Raw genomic sequence first — 19,636 nt, forward strand, 5'->3', positions numbered from 1 at the left:
AATTAACTTTCAGTTTGACAAAAAAAAATTTATTCAACACAAAACTTGCCTTGTTGAGAATTTTGATTTTGTTGAAACTTTTGTTGTAACAGTTGTCTCGAAAACAATTTAGAATCCACAGAATTATCCTGAGACACTGCAGAAGATATAGTTGAAGGTATTGAACATGAGGGACTATTTGTAACAGAGGATGGTGATGTTAATGCAACTGCAACAGCTGCAGGAGAAGCAAGTATATTTGATGATTGTGCTTTTTGATGATTTAATATAGACTGATGTTGTTGTAATTGTAAATGAGACCTGTAAAATATTATTTAAGATCAATTAATGAAAATATTGTTTAATATATTTATTATAACTATTTAAAAAATATATTAGTCACTTCTTAATGTTGAAACATTCTTTGCATATTTATATATGATATAGCATATATTTATGTTTAATAATTACTTTTTAATTTAGATTTATTAGATTATTTTCAGAAATTTAAAAAGAATTGATTCTTTTCTATTCTATTCTAAGTTTCAGCAGTGATTTATTATTTCAGTTTTTCAAAAAATCCAGAAGTTAAGATATTAATACAAGAAAATTTATCATATTCAAATAATAATTGCCATACTGATTAATTAAATAGATTTATAATAAAATTTATAAATTTTATTATAATCAAATTGACTGTCAATATAAACATCTAAATCTAATAGTTTGTATATAAAGCTAAATGACTGGTGAATTATATCATGATATATTACTACTACTATCCCACTTTGTGCTGATTCTTTTCTTCCAGAACCTTCTAAATTAATTACTAAATTCTTAATTTAATTGTAATTATTAAATTTAGCAAGAGATATACCTAACACCTACCTCTAGTGCCAAATTACTTAGCATTTAATTAATAATAATAGTAGTAGTATTAGTAGTAGTAGTAATAGTAGTAGTATAACCTGATATAATTCAGCAATCATTTGGCTTTAATTGACTGCCAATTCAGTTACTGTGATTATAATCTACATCAATTAAAATTTCATACTTAACTGAAACTTCGTAAGTATTGTATTTTTTAAATTCTAGTTTTAAAAATATTTTAATTTATATTTATCAAAATAAATTTACATTATCAGTTTAATGACATTCTACTTGGATAATAATTTCTGAAAAATATTTACCATTCTAATTCCCGCTGAAGTTCCTCAATTCTTTTTTGTTGCAATTTAACAATATTTTCATTCGATGCAACAACTGGAATGGTATTATTAATATCTATTGCATCATTATTCGGATTACTATCAATGTCCATTGGCACAACAGAAGAAGGGCGAGATCCACTCAACTGAGTTTCTTGAAATGGTTCTTGTTTTACTATATCTATTCCAGGTGGTGTATTATCATTATTCATAGTCATTGGCGAGGTTGGAGGTACCTCTGAATCACTCTGACATGTCACTGATGAATAAGCATCTAGTAATAAACCACTAACATTTACTGGCATAGTAGGTGAAACAGTAACTATGTTGCCAGCTGTTGATGTAGATATGTTTGCTGCAAAATCTGAATAAGGTTTTAAACGTTCTATTAACTGAGGTTTTGACCCAGACACTGGGAGATTTCTTCTTTTTAATTCTGCTTTTAAATCACTAACTAAAAAATGTATTAAAGAACAATTTTTAATAATTAAAAAAATATAAATTAAATTGTTAAAAAATTGGAAATAATTTACCTTTCATATCTTCTAATTTTGATAATGTACGAAGAATATCTTGATTTTGTGTTGAATGTGAAATATTTGTTGTCTGTCCGTTTGAAACTGTTTGGTCCCCAGATGAATTCTGAAAAAGCATTATTATTATTTAAATATAAGCATTTTAAATTAGTATTATTGTTTACAAATATAAAAATAATTTTATAAAATATTGAGAAATGTCATTTTTAAAGCTAAATATTTTGAAAAAAATTTCAATTATTCAATATTTGTTCAAATTTATAAATTCAAAAAACAATGTTACAAATTTCAATTTATACTAACTATAACACATTAAAATTTAAAAATTACATTAATATTTAATATACATTACTTCCAACTCTGACACAACTTTTTAAAATAATATGATTTATTTGCTAATTATTATTACTACTTATTTTTTTAACACATACAGTAATGTGAGATCCTAGAGACCCCTCTCTTTCCTTTAGGAAAGTTTATTTGATAAATCATAACTAACTGTTAATTTGTATGAACATCATTACCTAACCAATTACATGATAAGAAGAGTCAAATAACAAAGAGGAAAATTAAACTTCCAAACGGTCAAACTCCCACAGCTCTAGATGGCCCACAATGACACATCTGGAATAATATTGCAGCAGTGACAAAGTCACCTGATTAAATTTTCACACCCAATGGGGATATAATGGGCTCACACCTGAGGTTCCAGGCAGACATCTCAAAGAGTGTGGACCAAAGCTCTTGTCTCACCAGCTCTCATCGCCCTTCTCCTCCAAAATCAGTCTCCAAAGAAACTCCCGAGCACTATGCTACCTCAACCACATCCAAAGACATCATGTATTATCTCCCAGAGGTATTATTATACTTAAAGCATTGTAAACTCTCTCTTGGGCAACTTAAGAAATAAGTAGGTAGTATATAGTCAATATATTTTAGTCCATAAACTGATTATCAGATGAAATGTTGCTTGTTATGTACATGTAAACTTAGTGTAATAGTTATAATATACTCATTGTGTCATTTAGCTTATTAAACTGTTATTTATAGTTAACTTGCCTAAGTTTCACCTTATTCAAAAAACAAACCTATCAACCTACCCATGGCACTCCCCACTCAATGTTTAGATAAAGCCGTCCTATTTAACACTAATTTAAGTATACTGTGAGTTAGGACGCAAGTTTGAACTATCATAACTGGTGTCAGGACCTGATGTTGAAGGGATCTTACCATCCTGATGACAACTAATAAAGCCATCCAGTGACCAAGTGAGTGGGCCTAACCATCACGATGTTGGAAAAGGAGTTTAAACCAATAAATTCACCCCTCCCCACAATTTCTTACAGTAATGTCTTATTCATGACAAAAGACTTGAGATAACCTTCACCATTTAATAAAACAATTTAATCTCGTTGGCATATTCAATATGCCAACAAGATTAAAACAAATTATGTTAACACAGATGTCATGAGAATATAATGGAAAATGCTAGAGTTGAACCACAAAACTTTCACTGTAATAGTAATTTAAATCATAAATATATTTTAAACTGCAATGATATTTTAACGATTTTAACTGTAAATACATAATTTTAAACAAAAAAAATATATATATATATATATATGTGTGTGATAATGCCGAAGGGCCTCCCTATACTTTGGCGAAGATTGCAATGACAAGTTTCGTCAGGACAGACACAGAAACCGTTACATTCTCGCACACATGATCGCTGGTGTGAGCGAACGGATTCGGGATGGAGAGAGAGACAACGCACCGGAAGTGACTTATGCAGAGAAGAGTTAACATAACAACTATTTAATGGGTAATTATAGGCCATACAGGACACAATATATCGAGAGAAAGAGAGAGTTTACAGTAAATATGCGTGGTGATAAATACCTTGAGTTCTAGTGATTTGCTAGTAGGTCTTGAGGCTCTTGACAATGTGTCCAGTTAGGCAATCAAGTATTTTCCAGATAAGTCCAGATAATAGGCATTTAATAAGTCCGATGGATGACAAAGTTAATCCAGTGAAAAACAGAACGCACATGGAAAAAGATACGGAGCTTGCGACTGATTTCTTCTAGGATGGGGCGACAACTGCCGCACTTTGTTGTTCTGTTCTATATGTTGTACTGTTGAAATTGAATATGAGGTCGAAAGGTGATAAGAAAGCGTCGTTACTAGGCCTGAGAACTTAACAGATGTTTAACTCCCAGGTGTAAAAGTTGATAGTTATTTAATGAAAGTATAGCTATGATGTGATATTATGATGTAATGATATAAATATACTGAAAGTCTGGATTCAGATCCTCACATATATGTAACAACGAAACCTAAAGAAAATTCTGGATGTAATGCCGATGGATGAGAGGCCTTGCCTGAAACGCATATCAGCCTATGGAAGATTAATAAAGATGATGTAAAATGCCTTGTCTCTATTTATATACCTAGTAGTGAAGAAAAAAACAAATAAAGGAAGACACGGTCTCAGAAATACATAACTATAGTAATAAATTTTTGTTTATAAGAAGATTGTATTATGCTTTGAGTGATTTTAATGTACAAATTGGTGACAATAATATTTGAAGTTATATTTGCAATAAATTTGATATAAATTCTAACTTTAGATAGGGTTGAATACATGCATTATTTTATATGAGAATAATGAGCTGGGTTTTGCTCAAAATACTCTACAATAGATAAATAGTTATTTTGTATACTTTTATTTAAAAAAACATTAAAAAGAAAATGTAAAGCAAATGAATTTTGTTGATTTGTCAGTTGCTTTTCAAAAAGTGGATAGAAATTTACTATGGAGTAAATTATTAAACTATGATATTAGTTTTAAATTTGTTTCTCTAAAATCTGCATTATATAGCGGTTATATTAGGATATCATAGTGTAGGATTTGTTTAAATTAGTTTTTATAAATAAAAGGTCAGACAGTAACAATCATTGAATCCTATACTTTTTAGCATTTTTCTAAATGATATAACTGAAAATAATACAGTAGATCGTTGATTATCTGAATGTCGATCAACCAAAATGTCGGTTAACCGAAAGCGTTCCAAGTCGGACTGTGTCAAGCTGAATTGAATGTTTTTGATACTAGATTAACTTCTAAAGTCTATTTTTTTTTGTTTTTATATTTTTCAATATATTTATTTTGTTTTTACAAAATAAAGGAATAATTTTTAACGATACAATAGCCACGATTATTATTATAAAAATTTTCCTTAGGCTTAACATCGACGAAAATTCAATGCAAAGCGACACACAACAGAGAAAATTTTAAACATGGGATATATTAATATACTATTATTGGGATATACTAATATACTATATTAATAATGTATTTTTTCGTACATAATCGGTTATCTGAAAAATCGATTTTCTGAACAACCCCAGTCCCCAATTGATTCGGATAATCAACGCTCTACTGTGATTCAAATTGAAAAACTATTGCAAGTTATATATAAGGTAACCTATCAACTATGCTCATTCTATTAATAATTTTGGTATAATTTTCAATGAGAAATTTATTTTCAAAAGTTATACTAAATCATTAATCAAAATATTTTCAATTCATAACAATATTCTCTTTGACACCACAGTTGCCATATTTCCTCTTCATCTGTCCTTTGGGTTCTCTTTTTTGTTAACTTCCAAAAATTGTTGATTATTGCTTGTTCTTATGTGCTGTTTCTGCATTATTATTGCTACTTAAACTTTCTTCCAAACTTAAAATCTTTATATCCTCTTCAAGTTGCTCTAGACCTGGCAAAGTTGTCAATGTGAGACTGATTTCCAAACTTATTTCACTATATTGATTACTTCCCCAACAAATTGTTTTAAAATACTTTAACTGGTTTTTTCTTTCTTTGCATTATGTGCTGTTAAGAATAACTTGAAATACTTCATACATACCCAACTTTCATCTTTATCCATATGTTCCACCTTTCATAGAGCAATAAATGCACTTGCTCCAGTTGAAGATTTTCTTTATTACAATTTTATTTAAGAACTTGGGTAAAACTTTATTTATGACGCATTTTAATATTTTTCCACCATTTTAAGATGCAGTTTTAAATATATTATTTTGGTATAATTTTTAACTTCTTTTACTTTTTTAAATTTGTATATTTTGTCATACTTTTCTATATTGTATTTATTATTATACACACATTAATGTTTTTTGTTTTTAAAGGTTTGTCTATTAAGGCATAGTCTATCTATTTATAAAACATTATTTTATGTAAATAAGTACTTTAAAGTTTTAAATTTGTTTTCAATAATTATTAGTTCAAATACTTTTCTAAATTTTATTTTAAATTATCTAAACGTTATTTTTAGTCACTGAAATTATATATCAATAATTTTTAGTAAATCAACACAAATGACTTATAATATAATAATATTAGTAAAAGTTATAATATAATAAATGCAATGGTGATCTTTTAAACTTAATGAATTTCAACTACTTTCAATTGTTGTTGCTTTCAATTATAACACCCACTCATTCTGTTGTTATATAATTTTTTCATTATGTTCTTACCTGTGAAGCAGACAATATAATTTGTGGATATTTTTGCTGCCATTCTAATTGCCACTGCAAGAGTAATTGCTGTTGCTGCAATAATAATTCATATGATGTTTCAGATGATACTGTTGTTGTTGTTTGGTTTTTCTGGGCATTTGGTGGACCCTACATTTTGAGATTTAAAAATGATTATATTATCTTGAAACTCTGATAAAAATATATTGAAATAATTTGATAATCTGACTTTCAAAATAGATCTTAAAATAACATAAGATTATTTAAATATTTACTCTTTTTTCTAACTTTCCAATATTTCATTTTTTCTCTCAGCATCAGTTAAAGATTAAAACTTTTTTATTTTAACTGACAAAAATATAATAAAATATGAAATGTGAGCACATAAAACAATTTATCAATCTATAGAACTTCCTATCAATTTAGATATTAAACATTGTTCTTATTAAAATACATTTACTTTTAATATGTTATAAATAATGCAATTCTCAATACTACTGTTTATCCTTTTTCTCCTTTTCTATGGAAAAAAAAGGACACTGGGAGGCAACTCTAACATTTATTTTACAAATGCATTTCAACCTGTTCTTTTAAAAAGGTCTTCTTCAGTCTATAAATTAAATGAAAAAAAGAAAAAGCTCAGATAATTACAGAAAGAATTACAAATTTCAATACCCAAACAAACTTACAGATAAAAAGTTTTAATTCCACAATCACTTTTTTTTTCTGATAAAAGGAAAAAAGATTTCTGTAAAACTAAAATATATACAACAACACTATCTGCATCGCATAAATCAATTTCTACAATATCAGTAAATCAATTTCTACAATATCAGTAAATCAATTTCTACAATATGTAAATAAAAATATCTGAACAGCAGTCACTCAAAACTATGAACAGACTTAAAAACTTATTGCTTCAATTTTATAAATTAACAGAAAATCAATGTTGTGGCATCTCCAAAATAAGAATTTTTACCATTCATGTTACAATTTCAAACAATTGCTTATATGACAATTATTTTATACTTAAGAGTAATTTACATTTTTTAATACAGTTTTTGTATTCATTTAAAATATTTTCTAAAAACTTTTTTTTTATATTCCATTCTTTCAGAACTACTAAAACATTAATAATTATGAATATAAGTTCTATTCAAATAATTTTCTTTTATACACAAAAGTTTTAAAAAAGGAAAAAATTGTCTCCTGGTATTACGTATTTTCTATAGAAAAGAAAAAAAATAATGAACAGTGCTATTGAGAATTATACTGCCTAAGATATATTAAATTCAAGATTGCCCTCCATCTTTCTTGATGGATAAAACATGTTTATTTATTTGAAACATTTTTTAATATAATTTAAATTGCTGTCATAATGAAATTTAACTAAATAATACAAAAACTAAACTTTGTATAATCTCAATAACTTAGCTTGAAAATAAGCTTTGGTTAAAAGCTTTTCCCCCTACACATTCCTGTACATGTAACACAAATTTTTCAAAACTTCTTCTCACATATATGATAATAGTGATATTACCATCATATCAAAGTATTTTAACAATTCTTTGAACTAAATGAAATTGTTAATTTCAAAGAAAATTTTGTATCAATATATTTTGTAAAAATTGCAAAATATATTTTATATCATTCAGTAATAACTAAAGTGAATTATAAATTTGTATATCTTTTCTTTTTATTTAAATTGTACTCTTAATAGAAATAATTCTTAGTCGTATAATTGAAGAAATACACACACTTAAGTAGCATGACAACCTTCAACAATTAAATATTTTTGTAGCTTTATTTTGTCTGAAAAATATAGAAAAATAATTTTATGGTCCTTTTGAGAAACATCACAGTCGTCCTATCATCTATTTCCAGCTGAACTCATTTCACATAAGCCCATGCTATCACACAGTTTAAAGAGCTCACTACAGGAGCCATTGAAAAGACATTGTTCTGTAAAGAAAACATTATCCCATAAACTAAACAACTATGTCAATGAAATTTTGCATGCTCATAGAAGACACATCATAAGATTTTTCAGAATGATCAAATTTGAGGATTTTGTGCATAATTATGCTGCATGTAATTTCAGCATAATTATGCACAAAATCAGTGGAGGGAAAAAACCAACCATCTTACATGTGATCACATGTTAAAAAAGTGCATGTAGTCACAGGTTAATAATAAGATTTACAGATTTTGTTTTTTAAATTCAAAAACTACAGTATTCTTATCTGTTGATTGACTTAAATATTGTAAACAAATATAAAAACATTTCATTTAAATACCTTATATTCATGAAATTTGATTGTTCTTGTTTTTGGTTGTGCTTTAGATTTGCTTTTTTTCCTGTTTTTATTAGATTCTTTCTGATTATTTCCAGTTCCCACTGCCACTGTTTGCACAGTTAAAGGTGGTGAACCCAAAGAAGTACTAATAGGACGTGGTGGTGGAGATGATGTTAATGAATTCACAGGAGATGAAGTCACTGAACTGACTGGTGATGTTGCAAATGAAATTACAAAAGATCCTGGAGATCCATGATTAGGACCAGGAGATAAGTCACTTGGTTCTAATGAGGGAAAGCTATATATATACAAAAAAAAAATTATGAAGTATTATTTGAAAAAGAAATAATTTTCATATTAATGTTAAAATCAAATCATTATAAAAAATAATCATTAGGTATTTATTATTTAAAAATAATATTTAGCAATATAAAAGCATAATTAATTTTAAATGAAATATGCTGATCAGAATTATAACTGACCAATGAGAAACAAATTACAATCCATGATCCATAATGCAATTGCATATTAAAAAATTGTTACATGTGAAATCTTAATATTAAAAATATATTTGAACTCATTATGATATATTATCTTTATTCATTGTATCAAATAGTTATTTTATTTAAATGATAATTATGATAATTTAATATGCTATTCTCTTTTAATCATATTTGACTAAGGAAAATAAAAAATTATACACATCAGTATTTTTGTGCAATTTTTAATTCTTTTTAAATAGGAACTAAGTTTTTTTTTTTTTATTTTTAATGAAAGGGGCGGAAGACCAGGACTACTCAGGGGTATCGCCTGGGTGAAAAGAAAAAGGGAGGAGGGGTAATGGATGAGGGGGTGGAAGTGTGATAGGAAAGATGGTGAAGATGAGAGAAATCGTCAGCGCGAACAACACAGTAATATAAATAGATGGATACATGTGTGGTATGCGAAAATAAAGAGTGTACACGTAATTATGGCGCGTTACATATGAAAGAAAAGCTTTGTGGTTATAGAATAAATATAAATACCGGAGTTGAAAATGGTGATAGTTACAAACGGGTGCATGTTTTGCCGGTTATAACGCGGCCCCTGGTGTAGAGGTCAACTGTCGTGTGAAGAGTCCCTTGTCTGATTCCGGTTGGTGAAGTTTGGATTTAAAGCGCCGGTTTCCCGGATAAAATCGGTAAGTCCATTGTAGGTGGCACTGTTGTTGATGAGGAGATCGGGCGTGCAGGGCCAGTTGAATCCTTCAGTGAGGGCTTTGTGAATGAGTTGATCCCTCTGTGTGTCATAGAGGTTGCAATCAAAGATGAAGTGCAGGGGATCCTCTATATCGCCACTGTCACACTGACAGAAGGGGGTATCGCTGTGGTGGAATCTGTTGAGATATTGGCGAAAGTTCCCATGGCCAGTGAGGAGTTGGCTGGTGAAATAGTTGCCATTTATGTGGTTGAGAGAGAGACGGTTGGGAATGTTAGGCAGGAATTTAAAGGTAGTCCTACCAGTGTCCGCCTCTTCCCATTCCCTCTGCCACATGTGGATGAGCGTTTCTCTAATGAGATTCTTGACAGCCACCGTTGGGATGTCATCAAAGCTTGGTGTAACAGGAGAAGTGGCTGTCTCCTTAGCCAGCACATCTGCTTCCTCATTTCCTATAACACCTTGATGGGCGCGGGTCCACGAAAAGTAGACGAGGTTGCTTTTGCTTTTCTTCAGTTCGTCTATGATGAGTTGGTGGAGATGGTTACGCTGGGTTTTCTTGCTTATGCTCCAGAGAGCGGCCTGGCTGTCAGAGCAGATGCAGACCTGCTTCCCGCGGAGCTGATTGGAATTGTTGATGTAGACCAATGCTTTGTAGATGGCGTACTGTTCTGCTTGCATGATAGAGCAGTAACCTGCAAGTTTAAAGCCCTTTTTGTGGACTGGATGTGTACAGTTGCTATTTCTGTGCACGATGGCAGCGCCCGTACCAAAAAACGATTTTGACCCATCTGTGAAGATGGTGTTGGCATTGTTGATGTTGGAAACACTAGGATCAGTGAGAAGATTAACGGTAGGAGATAAAGCAGGATGCCTGCAATGCCTGTGAAGAGTAACTTGGGTGTTCTTGTGGTTAAGCATGAGGGTTTGTTGCATATCCAGGCTGGGGAGGATGCCAATATTTAGATAACTTATTAGCTCAGTCTTCGTACGATCTGAGAGACTGAGGTTGGTGAGATACCAACTAGCTGCATTGGCCTTTACGCTTAAATGTATTGGAGGGATGCCCGTAATCACCTGTAGGGCAGATGTGGGGGCAGTCCTGTAGGCCTTGGTGATCTTGAGGAGGCTGACACGTTGAGCCTTTAGAAGCTTACGCTTTACATAAACTTTATCCACTGCGTCCCCCCAAAAGGGCGCACCATAAAGGATGGCCGGCTCTATGGCCAGGCGATAGATATTTGTTAAGTTCTTGCTGTTGAGGCCCCAGTTTTTTCCTGCGAGAAAGAACTAAGGTGTGAAAGAACTAATAGGAACTAAGTGTGAGATTAGCAGTGGGCCACTGGGCTCATCCCAAATGACCACTTACTCTGCAACAGGTTGGTAAAACCTGTTCTCGGTTTGTCGGATGGCTAGGAGGGCAAAAATTTGAGTGGGGAGTGCGTCGGTAAGTCGGCAGTTGTACATCAGAGGCAGGAGACAGGTTTAAAAACAAACAAGCATTTATTTATATAACTAAGCTAGGATACATAGGTTAAATGCGATTAAATAAATTCACTATACAAAAGGGCCGCTCTAATAGCTTTCCTGCTAGTCTGAGAGAGTGTTCACAAAGCTCTAAAAAGTAGAAATACCTCTATGCCGATATGTCTAAAATGCGTTTGTTGAATATGTTCGTTAATGGCGATGGAAGTTCAAATGGCTGTGGTTGGTCATATGTCCTTTCAGTCCGGAGTATGGAGACAAATATGGCACATCTACCAAGTATAACTTCCGAGGGATCGCGCGGAGCTTTCGGGGACTCGAGCTTTTATACGTTATTCGTGGGAAATGAGTCACGTGATCGACTTCAGTTGACACTTACGGTGCATTCCGATCAACTAACTGTCAACTTTCACACCTTAATGTGAAAACAATCGGTGACCTCCGATATACTTCTCACCAAGAGTGTTATTTTTCATCGGAGTTGTTTACAAAAATTTTCCCGACATCGGCGTAAAAATCGCAGATTTCACATAAGTTTATCTTTTAAACTAGGACATTGTGTGACTTTGTCATATTGTGATAGAAATGAAGTGGAGCAGGAAGGAAAGAAGCAATCCCAGCATTCAAAATCTATATATATAAGACATTGTAGCGTCTGTAATGGTATCCATTGCCTAAAACACCCACTAGGGACGTCCTAGCGATGATTTTAAATTAACAATAAATTATTTTTATTTGTAATACGAATTTATTATTGATATGAATTTATTATATGCCTTGCCTTATTATATGTCTTGATTAACCTTGCGCCGCACATTTACAACATCCCGTGACTCATTGAACATTGCGCATTGACTCACAGGAAATTTGTTGAAAAAAATGGGGGATACATTTAAAATTGAGGTTTACAAGCAAAGGTAAATAAACAAATTAAACTATTTTAAAGTATTTATAGAATGTTTAATAGGTAGAAATCTAGATCCATATGACGATTGGGACTTTAACAGAGCTGTAGAGCATATTGATAGGAAAAAAAAGTCAAAGGAACTGTGCCTCAGGAATTTGTAAAGAATGCCCACTAGGGGGTGTCCCAGGCTACTCGTTTTTTTAGATTTTAAAGGTTTTCAGCTTTTGGAATTTCAGATAAAGCATTCTCAATCTATATAATAATATTGGTTAAAATTTTTTTTGAAACTATTGTTTTTATTTTCAATTTTCACTCTAAAACTTAAATTTTCACTCATATCTGAAAATTTTTACACTATTACTCTACCTTAAACATCACTAAGGACATCAAAACTATTATCAATAACCTTATTCAAGACAGTTATTATTTATATGACGAGGATTGGGTCTGCCCAGCAATTTGACTATCTGGAAAAATTTCTGAAGATAACATTGAAGTATGGTTTTACAGAATGCCACAGATGGTGGCAATTACCTAATTTTATACAAATATCAACATCAAAAATCTGATAGTTACATATTAAAGCCAAAACAATTGCAGGATTATATCAGGCTATAATACTACTGTACTATTATTAATAGTAGTAGTAATATAGTCCAATATAATCTGGCAATAGTTTGGCTTTAATTTATAATTTTGTCAAATGCATTTAAAAATTTAATTAAAAATAAATTATTAATTCAATGGAATTTAGATTATTAAACTATCAAATTTTTAAATTTAATTCAACAGCAAAAACAATTCACATATTAAGGAAAGTTTCAGAAATAAAACTATTACTTTTAGATAGTTTTGTATTTTATAACCTGACAATTGTCTGGTAAGTGAATTGAAAATGTTTGTTTGAAAACTAAATTTTTTTACTATTAAGATGTGTATTTTATCTTTGATATTTATTTATTTTAATTGTTATAAGAACTTAAAATGTTAAATAATTATAATATGATCTATTTTATATTTTGTTAAAAAAAAATGTTTTATATCCTAACAAATATATCAAAAACAAATAAAAACTACCTGCTTTGAGATATGTCACTGGTATCTTGTGGAGGAGACAATGCAGCTTCACTGCTACTATCTTCTTCATCAATCATTATTGATTCTAAATGTTTTTGTGCTTGCCCTTCACAAGTCCTCCTAAAATTTATTTGTCCTTCTAAAACCATAAATACTCTATTTTAGTTTCTAATTTATACAGTTACAAATTATTGTAAATTATATTTTTCATAAATATTTGTATACCTCTTATTGCCTGTGCAAATTCTTCATCAGTTTTTAAAATGTTCCCTTTAATAAGTTCTAATGGACCAGGACGATGAGATAATCTATCATTCAACCCATCAGCTAAACGTGCTTTCTTCAATTGGCGTTGTTTAGCCTGAAGACTTGGATCTACAGTAGTATCTAAAAACAAATACATAAAAAATTACTTGAATTATTTTGGAGTTCTCAAAATATAATGCTAAAAATAATAAAACTAAAATACAATCTGAAAAAAGAATAATAATCTCAGAAAAGGTTTTCATTTAGATATAATGACAACTTTGAGTATTAGTAATGTAATTAATTTCCATAATAAGATCAAAAATATTGTTTATTTCCTTAACTAGAGTTTTAAATTAATCTTTAGATTAAAAAAAATCAAAAGAGAAAGATCAAAAGATCAGTGGAGTGTCTTTCTGAGTACATTTAAACTTCTGTTACATACTGCTGCCAATTATATCCACTAACATCCTGACTGAAGCACTTTCTTTTTTCAAATAAGGGAATTTTCAACCACATTGTGGTGACATCATTCACTTTAATGAAGAAGCCTTTTGATATGTACATTGCAGAGATCAAGCTGAACATGCAATATGGAACTAAACAAACAACATATACAGCAATAAGATAGAGAAGATTAGTGTGTGGAAAAAAATTTGTTTTACAATAACTTTCACAATATAGTTTGTGAAACTAGACAAACCAAACTGTTGCTGTATTCCAATAATTAGGTATACCTTCTGTGTCATTGGAGAAACAGCAGATATATACTTCCTCATGAGAAGTCACACTATGATTGAACTACAATGCCTATTTTTAACTGAATTCAGCTACTTTATCATGGGTCCAACCATGAACAGTTGCTGTGCTGAACTACAAAAAATAGTCAGGCAAACAACAAATGGGTATCATTGGCAAAAAACACCCCAACACTCATGTAAACGGTCCTTAAAAGATAGAATTTCACAACTCAACTCAAAGCAGTTGAGTTGTTTTGCTGTAGAGTGTTTTGTGAAATGAATGCAGTTTATATGACTTCAAAGATATGGCATATATGGCCATATCTTTGAAGTAATTATCAATTCTACATTCCACATTTGTAATCACATGCAACTGAAATAAAGTTATTGCACTGTTTCTTAACTCCCAAAATTTGTTAGAAAACACATGCAATGTACACATTAAGGAAAAAGCATTACCAAATTTCACCATAACAACTGAATTTTGAAGTAAATTTTTCCCAAAAATCAAAACCACACATTCAAGATGACATGTGTAGCTAACTTGGTTGAGATTTGTGCAATAGTTCTTTCTACAGAGAAATCTGAAAATCTCTAATTATGATTGACTATTTGTAATGTTTAAGGTAATCAACATATTAACTGTTCTAATCACAAAGATATTCTAAAAATTTAATGGAGAAAACAAATTATAGTGAAATGAATATATATAAAAAAGTAACAACTTTAAGAATGCATTCAACAAAAAAAAAAAAAAAAANTGGCCATATCTTTGAAGTAATTATCAATTCTACATTCCACATTTGTAATCACATGCAACTGAAATAAAGTTATTGCACTGTTTCTTAACTCCCAAAATTTGTTAGAAAACACATGCAATGTACACATTAAGGAAAAAGCATTACCAAATTTCACCATAACAACTGAATTTTGAAGTAAATTTTTCCCAAAAATCAAAACCACACATTCAAGATGATATGTGTAGCTAACTTGGTTGAGATTTGTGCAATAGTTCTTTCTACAGAGAAATCTGAAAATCTCTAATTATGATTGACTATTTGTAATGTTTAAGGTAATCAACATATTAACTGTTCTAATCACAAAGATATTCTAAAAATTTAATGGAGAAAACAAATTATAGTGAAATGAATATATATAAAAAAGTAACAACTTTAAGAATGCATTCAAAAAAAAAAAAAAAAAAAAGTAACTATTCACAACATACATTCACTTTTTTGAATAGTACACCACTCTTAGCTTTATATTTAGACTAATTTTTTTACTTAAAATAATAAAATACCATATTAAAATAAGTAAACATAAAAACTATCTACTACAGAAGAAATTTATTCAATAGGAGGAAGAAAATAAAATGAAACCAAATTCAACGTTTTAAATTTTTAGTCATAATTTAAATCATAATAATTACTATCCATATTTTTAATTTTAATAATTCAAAATTTAAAAAAAATCTAAAATATTTTAAAATATGAAAACATTAAAAAACTAAACAATTAAAAAGATATTTGAATTGAAAAAAGTTTTTAATATTAAGAATTATCTTCATTAGATTTAGTTTTTCAACAAATTCAATTTTGAAATCAAAAATGAATGCTTATATCTGATAAAGTTATACACGTACATACACACACACAAACTATTATAATAAAATTTCTATGAAAAGTTATTTAAATTTAAAGATTGCAAAATGTTTACATACCTTCAAGTATATGTTGCTGTATTAATTCTTGTCTATCAGGTCTTCTTTGAATTTTACTCTTCAATATGTCACCCATCTAGAAATTAAAAAAAAAATGTATATGGTAACATAATACATACATTAAATGTTCATATTTTTTTTCTAAGTTTTACAATTAAAAAACCTTATTATAGTTTTGTACTTAAAATAAATGATTAGTCATATCCATTGCCATTAAAATAAAGTATAAAAAACCATAACAAATTTTTGAAAATTTGATAAAGTAATGAAAATCATCTTTTATCTCAAATAATGTTTTATTAAGTATAACAAAATTTAAAATTTTAAAATCATGGTTATAGATTAAGGCTGAAAATAAATTTCAACTATCACAAATTCATTTAAACAGCATTTGTAATAACATAAAAGAAATTCAGCAGTGAGTAGTGTAAATTTCCCAGCAAGAGTTAAAATTGTATGGGGATGCCATCAGTTATGAAATTTTATTTAAAAACATTTTATATTATTAATTATTATAAAATGGCAAAAACTTAATTTTGAGGGCAGAGACAAGTTTTATAAAAAAAAAAACTGTAAATGGTGATGAGGAATAAAATCCTCATTTAAGTCTAACTCCACTTGAGATACAACATATGACCCCCTATACCTCTCATCCCCAAAACAATCAAAATTTAACAGCATCTATCTCCTTAATACACAAACCTCCTTGAAAAATTTCAGAAATTTTCAACAAAAGGCATAGGAGTTATTAAGCTTCAAAGTAAATGAACAAAATCATGTCCCCATAAGCACTACCATCAATACATATAGGAAAAAACCCCCAAATTTTTTTTTCATTTCTTAATGTCTCAAGGTCCAGAGTCCAAAAATCTTGGTGGGTCATTGTTTTGACTTATCATTAGACTTTTCCTCTGTTACATATGGTATAATGGCAGTAAAGAAAAAGATATATAAATTAACATCAATTAATTACTTGATATTTGAAACACCTCACAAAAAAGTTATATAATTTATACATATTAAATTAAAATTATTGATTAAAAAATGAAATATTAACAATTTTATACAAATTAAATTCTGCTAATTTCAGGAAACCAACTTTTTTGCATATTAACAATATGCTACTATGTTAATTTGTTTCCTTCTATTTGTATTGAAGCTGCATTATCTCATATAAATAATATATCAACTTGAAAATATATAGCCATACCTTTGACTACTTGGATCTGATTTCATGCAACTATTATTTCTGTTGAGATAACACTTTTTATAGATGAAGATTTGATGTGCCAATGGATTCTCCATTAGCAGGTAATATAACTGAAATAGTTGTGTCATGGGTAGACAGATAATTAAAAAAAAAAAAGAAACATAACAAACATATCAAATTGATTGTTCAATATGTAGATGACCTTTGTATAATTTGCAACAATGCCCACTGTACCAAAAATTTTATAAATGAAATTAACATAATACTGTAAGTATTATGTTCAATTTACAACTTCTATTGATTTATTCTAAACTAGCAAACCCCGCCACATGTTGTTGTGGCTCAAAATGCATCTATTATAAATGTATAACACTTCCCCCATGGCAGGGGGGTTTTTTCGAAAAATCCCTTCTTAGTGTACATTTTCTTGACACACACTATTAAAACGCAATCAAAAACACAAAAAAAAAACACATCTAAAATAGTATAATAAAAGCCAAGTTCATGGTAAGCCTTAATCCTGTCCATCTCCCCCAATGGGGAAATTTCGACATGTATATTATATAAAAACACGTACGTATTCAAATGCAGCATTGTGTCAAAATTTCAAAGGATTCAGTAGGAACAAACGAACATTACATTTTTATTTATATACATAGATAGAAGATGATCTGCTTTAGTTTATCCTCACAGAAAAGCAAACTTAGATCGTCGTACTCGTAGTGCCATCTGTTGGACATAAAAGCCTTAATCCTAGATTATATCTTTTAATTTATATGAATGTTTAACGGAATAATATACAGCCTATGTCCTCCCTGAAGTTCCATTCTAAATATTGGCGAAAGAATTTTTGAAATCGGATGAGTAGTTTCGGAGATTACCCCTACATACAAACTTACAAACATTACCTCTTTATAATATTAGTTCTAAATTATTTTATTACTATTTTCAAATTAGATAATACTTATGGAACTACAGTTTGTCAAAAACCTACATTTATACCATTGTACATACATTGGAAATCACACGATATGACCCGCAAATTAGCTGCTTTCTGCAGTCTAGTTAGATGCAGTTTCACCCATTCATCATTGAATACACTATCTGGCCAAAAGTATCCGGACACCCAGTGGTATGGACTCGGAGAGTCCTGAGGCATATATTAATATGATGTTGGTCCTCCTTTCGCATCGATGAAGCCTGCACACGTCTGGGGAGACTTTCCACTAGTTTTTGATAGGTGGCCATCGGAATTGACTTTCAGGCGTCCATCACAGCTGAAGTGAGTGCTGGCAGTGAGGATGGTCGATGTGGCTGGCTATGTAATCTTCATTTTAATTTGTTCCAAAGGTGTTCTATGGGATTTAGATCGGGGATCTGAGAAGGCCGGTCCAGTTTTTGAACACCCATTTCATCAATGCCTGCGCAAGTCTTGATGTGTGAATGGAGGAGTTATCCTGCTGGAAGAGAAATGGGCCGTCCCCAAAATATTGCCATAGAGTTGGGAGAGCAGCATTGTCCAGAATATCCACATACATCTTAGAGTTCATGTTTCCAACCACGGGAACTAAGGCCAAACCATGAAAAATACCCCCAAAACATGATGCTGCCACCACCAAACTTTACAGTTGATACAATGCACTCATATAAGAAGCGCTCACTGGGAATCCACCAAACCCAGATGCATCCATTGGACTGCCAGATTGTAAAGCGAGATTCATCACTCCAAAGAACACTTTTCCACATGTCCACAGTCCAATGACGGTGAGCTTTGCACCATTGCAATCAATGCTTCACATTCTGAAGAGTGATGTTCGGTTTGTGAGCGGCTGCACAACCATGGAATCCCAGGTTTTTTAACTCTTGATGAACAGTCCTCGTGCTAACACTAATGCCTGATGATCTTTGGAACTCCTGAGTGATTTCAACCAACGAGGGTGTGATTTTGTTTCACTACCCTTTTCAGAGTTCTACGGCTGCATTCACTGATTTTGTTTGGCCTGCCACATCATTTTTCTCCACTTTCACTGCCTTGACGTTTTCACTTCACAATTACATCACCCACAGTGGATTTTGGTTTCTGTAGAATTTCCGAAATTTCTAAGACTAACAGCACAAAACCTTCCTCACTAATTTCTAGCCTTATTAACTGGAGTACAAACGTTTTCGGCCTTCTTAATAGGCCTTCCTCGGGTACACTGTGGAGCGTCGGTTAGAAGAAGTTTAAATGCTGCCAATGTTTACCCAGGTGTCGTCTTACCCGTGACGTCTTCGTCGATGATAGGTATACGACACCAGGGAGAAAAACTACATACTTTTGGTAAAGAAGGGAGGTGTGCAGATAGGATACTTGCTAAAGTTGGGGAAAAAAGATTTTAGAGTAAGTGCGCTACGTACAGGAGATGCACAATCACCACAGGGGGTTAGTGGGGAGTGACGTCATAGTTGAGGCCGTAAATATTCAACGCTACCGTAA

General features: G+C 30.7%; 1 protein-coding gene across 2 annotated transcripts in view; it reads right to left on the bottom strand.

Annotated features, from left to right (window-relative positions):
* Positions 1-19,636, bottom strand: part of LOC111628981 (MKL/myocardin-like protein 1) — an 81,761-nt gene that overhangs the window by 8,965 nt on the left and 53,160 nt on the right. For both annotated transcript variants that reach the window (XM_023372841.1, XM_023372840.1), the window contains exons 5-12: positions 15,951-16,026; positions 13,470-13,631; positions 13,245-13,383; positions 8,579-8,876; positions 6,282-6,431; positions 1,721-1,829; positions 1,170-1,641; positions 50-300 (exon numbers count right to left, since the gene is read on the bottom strand). In XM_023372841.1, coding sequence (XP_023228609.1) covers positions 50-300; positions 1,170-1,641; positions 1,721-1,829; positions 6,282-6,431; positions 8,579-8,876; positions 13,245-13,383; positions 13,470-13,631; positions 15,951-16,026 — 1,657 coding nt within the window. The remainder of the gene's footprint in view (positions 1-49; positions 301-1,169; positions 1,642-1,720; positions 1,830-6,281; positions 6,432-8,578; positions 8,877-13,244; positions 13,384-13,469; positions 13,632-15,950; positions 16,027-19,636) is intronic.

Source organism: Centruroides sculpturatus, unplaced genomic scaffold (genome assembly GCF_000671375.1).
Source record: "Centruroides sculpturatus isolate CEXI.00-Female unplaced genomic scaffold, Cexi_2.0 scaffold246, whole genome shotgun sequence".
Taxonomy (NCBI): domain Eukaryota; kingdom Metazoa; phylum Arthropoda; class Arachnida; order Scorpiones; family Buthidae; genus Centruroides; species Centruroides sculpturatus.